The sequence below is a fragment of the Pipistrellus hanaki genome (assembly GCF_964339955.1).
Source record: "Pipistrellus hanaki genome assembly, chromosome: 16".
Lineage (NCBI taxonomy): Eukaryota > Metazoa > Chordata > Mammalia > Chiroptera > Vespertilionidae > Pipistrellus > Pipistrellus hanaki.
Genome location: NC_140518.1, coordinates 31,338,425 through 31,346,384, shown reverse-complemented (window position 1 = coordinate 31,346,384; position 7,960 = coordinate 31,338,425). Strand labels below are relative to the sequence as shown.

The 7,960-nt window shown below is 44.5% G+C and overlaps 1 protein-coding gene across 3 annotated transcripts in view; it reads left to right on the top strand.

Annotated features, from left to right (window-relative positions):
* The first annotated feature begins 2,941 nt into the window (after window positions 1-2,941).
* Window positions 2,942-7,960, top strand: part of SSH2 (slingshot protein phosphatase 2) — a 209,607-nt gene continuing 204,588 nt past the window's right edge. For 2 of the 3 annotated variants that reach the window (XM_084862830.1, XM_084862829.1), the window contains exon 1: window positions 2,942-3,243. In XM_084862830.1, the coding sequence (XP_084718956.1) occupies window positions 3,181-3,243 (63 nt within the window). In that variant the 5' untranslated portion in view covers window positions 2,942-3,180. The remainder of the gene's footprint in view (window positions 3,244-7,960) is intronic. The other variant, XM_084862833.1, reaches the window with a different exon arrangement.

Here is a 7,960-nt window from a genome sequence, read left to right as displayed (position 1 = left end):
GGGCAGTCAATTAGCATATTCCCTTGGGGACTAGCAGTGATGACAAGCCATACCACCACTAAACCCTATTGTCATTATTTGATGTGGTTTCCCCAGCTAACAGACTATGAGGCTGTTAAGAGAGGTAGATAGACTCTTATTTTGTTCTTAAAAGTGTCTACATATTATACAGATTCAAGGTGAATAAATGCCCTGACTGGTTTGGCTCAGTGAATAGAGCGTCAACCTGCGGACTTAAAGGACCCAAGTTCGATTCCAGTCAAGGGCATGTACCTTGGTTGTGGGACACATCCCCAGTAGGGAGTGTGCAGGAGGCAGCTGATCGATGTTTCTAACTATCCCTCTCCCTTTCTCTCTGTAAAAAAAATCAATAAAGTATATTTTAAAAAATTAAGGTGAATAAGCTAAAAAAAATTGCACCAATAATTTCTACATCTTCATTTTCTTAAAAACTCATATACCAGGAAAAGATACTTCCCCTGTAAATTAATAAATTAAGTTCCTGATACAAACTTAATGTGAATTTATGATCCCAATTTTGACCAGGGTTGTATCACCTCAGATATGTTGTGTAAAAAGGTTCCATGCCTACCTACAGATGAGACATGTTAATCACGAATCTACTTCTCCTACTATTAAGGTATGAATCATCTTTAGTTATTTTTGTTCCCTTTTTGCTAGATGCTATTTTCTACACATAGGGTACACTCAGCAGAAGCTAACTGAACTTGGAACAAACTTTAGAAACTAATGATCTTAATTACATACAAGGCTTTGCAGTTTATACTGCAATTTACCGCGTACACCATTCTCATTTGATCACAAGAATCCTGTGAATTAGAGCTTTTCTGTAGAGATGAAGAAACGAAAACTCAAAAAGTTTAAGCCATTTGCTTAAGGTTTGAGAGCTGGGATTAGAAGCCTATGGCAGTGCTCTTTCCCACTGTAAGATTAATGAAATTGTCTCTCTTGTCTTCCAAAAGAATTCTTTAAGATTATATTGCTACACAAAAGTAGAGTGCTGTCTCTGAGTCAGTAAGAAAGTCAATATATAAGTACATTTCTAAGAACTATTGATTTGAATAATTTTTTCTAGAATGGTTCTTTGGTTTATAAGCTACATGTGTTTCATTTCAGTTCATTCAGCTTCCAGCTATGTATATCTCTGGCTCTGTATACAGCTGCTCTGTTTGGTCTTCTAAGCACTGATTCAGAGTTCTTACTTCTGAACTTTTTTAAAAAAGATATTTTTATTGATTTTACACAGAGAGGAATTGAGAGAAACAGAGTTAGAAACGTCGATGAGAGAGAAACATCAACCAGCTGCCTCTTGCACTCCCCCCCCCCCCCCCCCCCACTGGGGATGTGCCCGCAACCAAGGTACATGCCCTTGACCGGAATCAAACTCGAGACTTCAGTCCGCAGGTCGACGCTCTATCCACTGAGCCAAACCGGTCCCGGCTACTTCTGAACTTTTATCTACTCTTTTTCCTGTTTACCAGGTAGCTCTGGGAAAAACACAGTCAAGGTGGTTTAATCTGTGAATCATACATCTTTAATTGTCTCGCAGGCATTCTTGACCACCACCAGGGGGCAAAAGCCGACCAGCTGGCTTCTCTGTGATACGCTGCTTCTCCATAGGACAGACAGTACAGTACGGGGACCCCCGGTGTCTGATTCTCCGTGGAACCGCCCTGCTAATTATGTCAAGCCCAGGGCCCCTGGGAGAGAACAAAGGCTCGGCGCAGAGGGCACTATGGCACTTCCCACACAGAAGCCAGAAGGCGCTCAGCAGCCCTGTCGGGTGTAAAAGCAGCAATGGAGATCCCAGAGTCTGGGTGACAAACAGGAGGAGGTGGGCTTCAGTAACTGCACTCTCCTGAATGTGTTTTCCACAGCTTTGCTGTGCATGCTGGTGTTCACCAGAGCATCCATTCAAGCGGAGCAATAGCTTTGTCAGTTCTCTCTGAGTAACCCATGGTATTTGCGTAGTGCCTTCTTTCCCCCTTTGTAATCCTGACGTTCCATTATCTCCTTGGCTTAATGGGCTGCGGGCGGCTTGTCTTTAAGAAACGGGCTCCTTTGAAATAATAGTTCATCTGCATTTCACACGTGTCTACGAAATAATGAAATACAGAAACAAGCTGAAGAAACCTCTAGAAGAAAAACCCTGGTTAATTTCCTCCCAGTAGGAAGCAAGTGGCAGGTACCTGGCAGGTTGGACCCTCAGCACTCGGAGCCCAGCCCTCTGGGCCTGGCAGGCGCCCTCAGCCTCTCTTTCCCTCAGGAATAATGAATGAGTCCTTGACAGGGGCCCGGGGAATAGAGGACCCGGGGGGAGGAGGGGTGCCATGAAGCGCCCCGGGGAATACAATGAAAAATATTTCAAAAAGGCTCGTCCTAAGACATGCACGGGCTCTGAGGCCGAAGGGTGGGAAAGATGAGAGAAAGCCCGCGAGCCTGGGTCCGAGGAAGGTGACAAACTCGAGTCCCGCTCACGCCGGGTGGGTTTCCAGCCCGTAAAGCCCCACCCCCGCTCCGAAAGGGGGTCCGAGTCCCGCGGAGCCCGTTCCCCTCCGGAGAACCTGTGTCGGCGTCAGGTTTTCACCTCAGTTTCTCGGCCCTGAGGTGGGAGAAGCCGTGCGCCCACCTCAGAAAATGGTTATCTGTGGGGAGCTGGGGCTCCAGCGCCCCTCCAGCCCCGGGCCCGGCCACCCCCCACCCGACTCCGTCACCCGCCGCCGCGGACTGGCGACGCGAGAGCCTGGCGCGAGGGCGGGACCCGGGAGGGGCGGCGGCAGCGGCGGCGGCGCACTTTCCCGGCGGCTTCCGGCAACTCAGGGGTTAGCGCGGCGGCGGCGCGCGCCGAGGGGAGAGGCGGTTGCTGACAGGTGGCGCCTGCGCACTGGGAGCGCTCATTGTGCCCCGCAGCTGCCGAACCGCCCGTCAGTCCGCCCGCCCGCCCGCCGCCCGCTCGGTGCGTTGGTCTGCGAGAGGCCGGGCGGTGGGTGCGGAGCCTGCGGCCGTCCCCGCGGCCTCCTCCTCTTCCTCCCCGTTCCCTCCTCTCCCCCCCCCCCCTCCCCGACCCCGCACTCCTTTCCCCGCTCCGGCTCCGTCACCCTCCCGCCCCTCACACTCAGGACGAGAATGCCCTGCCCGGAACAGCCCAGCAGCGCCTAGATGGCTTTGGTCACGGTCCAGCGATCGCCGACCCCCAGCACCACCTCCAGCCCCTGCGCCTCGGTGAGTCTCCGCCGCGGCTGCCCGGCTCGCTTCTGTCACTGCGGCTCCGCTTTGCCTCAACGGGTCCCGCCGAGCGCCACTGCGCACGCGCCGCGCCGCTTCCCAGGCCTTGGCACCCGGCTGCCGCGAACCCCCCACAACCCCCATCTCCCAGGCGAGCCGCGGGAGCGACGGAACGTTGGTTTCTGGCCCCCTCTCTCTGGGCACCGAGCTCTCACAGCCCTCGCCCGAACCCCCCGGTGGCATGCTCTCCTATGGCTTGAGCACTTCCTTTCGGGAATGAGTCATTCTGGCTCTTCACCCTCCTCCTTCCTTTTCCCTCTGTTGCTTTGCTGCAGGGAGAGGACCATGGGACTCCGGCGTTGCCCCTTTTACATCCATCCACGCCCGCTTACCCGCACCCATGCCATGGGCCCTTCCTCAGGCTCGCTCTCTGCCTTCCCCGAGTCGCTTGCTGTCTTTCCTGTGTTCTGTACTGTTCGGGCTTCACTGGACTGCTGAACGGTAGTTACTCCTCGGTCTTTTCCCTCCTTTTCCCTCCCTCCCCCCAGAGTGTGGCTGTGGTCTCTGCTTCTTGAACTTATCTTTTCCTCTGTGGAGAACCCCAAAAGCATCTGGCGCTGCATGATGACCAATGCCAATTCATTTACATCTTACAGACATCTATGCCTTACACTTACTGCTCATGATCGTTCTTATTCTTGGGTCACGTTTGTATGGCTGGTTAGTTCAGATGCCTCTGCCAGGGAGGCAGGCTTCCAGCAGGAACATACCCAGTAACCAGCCTTTTCCTGCTGGGCCCTTCTTCGCCTTCTTTCCTCATCCCGCTCCCACTCTTGTACACACTATTCTTTTAGGCTTTGTTTTTGAAAATACTCTTTTTTTTTTTTCTTTCTTCAAAATAAGATTGCACCAGGCGGGAGAAATGGGATCATTCATTGAAAAGTAATCCAGATGTTTTAGAGGGAAGCAGACTGAATAAAGCTATGGGCAATTGGGGAAACCGTCTTGAACTTCCTACAGAATTGTAATTTTTAAACTGTGCTAGTGGATTTAGTAGTTTAAAGTTGCAAAAAGATATTCAATAAACACTGTGTCACCTTCCACTGTAAAAAAAAAAAAAATCAGCTTACTCTTCTGTTTATATGTTAACTGGCTTGTAATTTTAACAGTTTCCTGAATTGCAAAATTTTGTATACAGTGGTGGTTTCTTTCTTTTCCCCTTAAGCTTTCTTTTGCCTTTTGTGTTATCAAATTGACAGATATATCCTAATTCTGGAAGTGATTATATTTCATAGGTTAATTTACCTTGTGTTATTCCAGAGACCAGAACTAGGATCCTTGGGTAGAAGTTCAGGGAGGCAGATTTCTAATGATTGTAAACAAGAATTTTGTAACAATGGAATGGACTGCCTTGCAAAATAGTGAGTGCCCGTTGCTGAAAGTATTCAAGCAAAGTCTGGAGGCCTTTTGCCTAGAAGGTAATAGAAAGTATTCCTAAAATGGGGAGACTTCTAAGGCTTTTTCAAAGGTTCTGTGATTTGAAAATAATTGCCCTTCAAAGGTAGAAAACAGTTTAAGGTCCTCTGAAGACAAGTGTCATGGGGATAGAAATTTAATAGACAATACTTTATTATTATATATGGTACTTTATGCCAGTTTTTGGAAAGTCATTAACATACTGTCAGACCATCTTAATTTATTCCACTAGTGAACTCTTTGAGGATAGTGGTTGCCAGGATTGATTTTGTTTAAAAAGCAATGGAAGATTAGTAGAATCATGCAAATAAACTAGAACTCAGTATTATAGTGACATAATTTTTCTTGGTCATTGTTGAAAACATGTATGCTGTCATAATATATGAACATCAAGTTATCATACTATTTTTCTTGAGGTGAATGATTAGTATACATCTATGATTAAATTCATGCCACTTGATATGACTTAATTAGCCAAACTTGGGTTATTTTAGAGTCTTTAGGTATGTTAATAGTCACTTTTGACATAAGTAATTAAATTAGTCATGTGGTTAGCTCACTTGCTGAGCTAAATGACTGATGTTTCTACATCTACTTACTATACTAGCCTGGTTATTTCAGTTGTTTATATGTGGCCTAGGGTGTAAAGGAATCCTGGGACTGGGGTGTGTGTGTGTGTGTGTGTGTGTGTGTGTGTGTGTGTAACTAAACATTGATAAATGATTGATGAGCCAATTACCTTTCCCTTTAAATTGTCTTCCCAGTTCAGTTCATCCAAAGCTGTGTTCAGCTGAGTTGGCTCCTGATCCTTGTAGTCCAGCCTGTGTTTCAGTATGCTGTCTGAATTGCATATATTTGCTGTTGTATCTTTTGCTTTATGAATAGGTTGAGTTGTTGATTTTTTATTTATTTTTATTTTTAAAACACATTTTATTGATTTTTTACAGAGAGGAAGGGAGAGGGATAGAGAGTTAGAAACATCAATCAGCTGCCTCCTGCACACCCCCTACCTGGAATGTACCCGCAACCAAGGGATATGCCCTTGACTGGAATCGAACCTGGGACCCTTCAGTCCGTAGGCCAATGCTCTATCCACTGAGCCAAACTGGTTAGGGTGAGTTGTTGATTTTTTAAAAATGAGCAAAAAGAATCTGGAGGGTCATGAAAGGAGAAACTTAATTTTGTAGGGCTGGAAATTTATATTTTTTAATTAATCATAGTAAGCATTTTATTATGTATTTTTAGTACAGGAATTTAAAAATTTTAGTAGTGTCAGTTTTTCAGTATTCTTTCATTAGGGATTAAACAAATCTACTGGGTGTGAATGATTATTATAGATATTAATATGTATAAGAGGTATACTCTATCAGGATCATGTAATCAGGATAGGATGAAGAAAAAAATATAAGGGGAGAGGATAGAGAAGGAGAGTGAGGGAAATGATACTGTATATACATGAATAGTCAGTTTGTAATGATAAGTATTGTCTGAATTCAGATTAAGATAAATTCACTAATGGCAAAAGTAATATCAATCTCTAAATCTCTTGGGCCTTTCTCTATGCCAGACATCATGCTAAGGGCTTGACATGGATTGAGTGACTCATTTACTCCTCACAATATGCCCCAGGGAAATTGCTATTATCCCCATCTTACAGATGGAAGAAACTGAGGCAAAGAGCAAATAAGGAATATTCTCAGTGACACTCAATTGCTGAAGCTGTAGTTTAAACCCAGATGTGTCTAAATAGAATCTGCATCTTTTTCCTTTGTGGTATTCAAAGGGAGGTATACAAAATATGTGGCTCTTGAACTAGCCCTTGAAGGATCGGCTGAATTTCTATAAGTTGAGCTGGAAGCTAGAAAGTAGAGAATATTCTAGGTGGAGGAAAGCTATATACACCAAGACTTAGAGGCAGAAAAGTACAAGGCATATCTGAAGGACTTAGGCCAATTTGAGGAAGAATTTGGAAAGAATAATAGGCAATAAAGGTGAAGAGGCAGCTGCACAGGGACTGCTGGGCTTAGGAGTGTGAACTTGATAGAGAAGATAATGCAACGTCCTCAGAGGTTTTTGAACAGATGGGATCCCTGGTATTTTAAGAAAATTAATCTGGAAGCTGTGGGCTAGAAGGATTTGACAGAGGGAAAGGCCATGAGTGGATCCAGAGGATGTTATAGTAGCTCAGGTGTGAAATAATAAAGGCTTGAATTGGGAATGTGAGTGATAATGGAAAGAAAGGGGCAGATTTTAGGGATTGTGGAAAGACACAAAGGACTTGGGGATTGATTTGGTATAGGGAAGGAGGAGTCATAGATGCCAGCTCTAGGAATATATTGTTATTCCTAGATAATAAGTGTGTCCTAATTAATTGGAAATTTAAGAATTATCTTTTTCCCTCTGTTCTTTCTGCTATGAATTTTCAGAATGGATACCCATATTGATCTAAGGTCATACAGGACAGCGAACTGCTACAAAAACCTTTAGTCTTCTGTAGTGCTTTATACTTCTCAGAATGTTTTTGTGATCATGATTTAAAACTTCCTAGAGTAGCTTTGTAAGTTATGCAAGACAGGTTACCGAGGTAAAAAGACTCGCTGAGGGTTATAAAACTGGTTGGTGTAAGAACCTGAACTAGACGTAAGTTTCTTGGCTCTTGGTTACCTCTCTTTCCATGGAGTGATAAGAGAAACAGCATTAGTTTCTGATCCCGAGAATTTGACTGCCAGTATAGTAAAGAAACCAATACTTGAGATACAATCAAGAACTCACACTCTCTTTGGAGTTCATTTATATTGTAATCTTGAATACCTAGAACAGAATTATCCAACTCCGTGCAGATCATGTTTAGGTAATACCCTTATTTAAAGCCTTAGGCATTTAATTTCCTTAACTCTCAGAAGATTATAATATAGGAATGAAAAGTTTGGCACTGCTGCTAAAGACAGGCTCCTTATAGCTCTGGGAAATGATAACTGTGATGGTTTTACAGCAAGGGAGGAGGAAGAAAACCTGCAGATAGCTGTCCTAAGGAAAAACATAGCACTTACGGACTACTTAATGTAAGGACAAATACCCACCTAAGATTCAGTACTCCCTCAGAGCTAATATTATATGATCATATTGATGATCCTGAATATCATAAGAAGGCTTAATCTTGTTTTGTCTTGATTTAAGCAGTCAGGATTGAGTAAAGTATATTTTTAGATAGATGTTCATCCAAGTTTCATAAAAAATT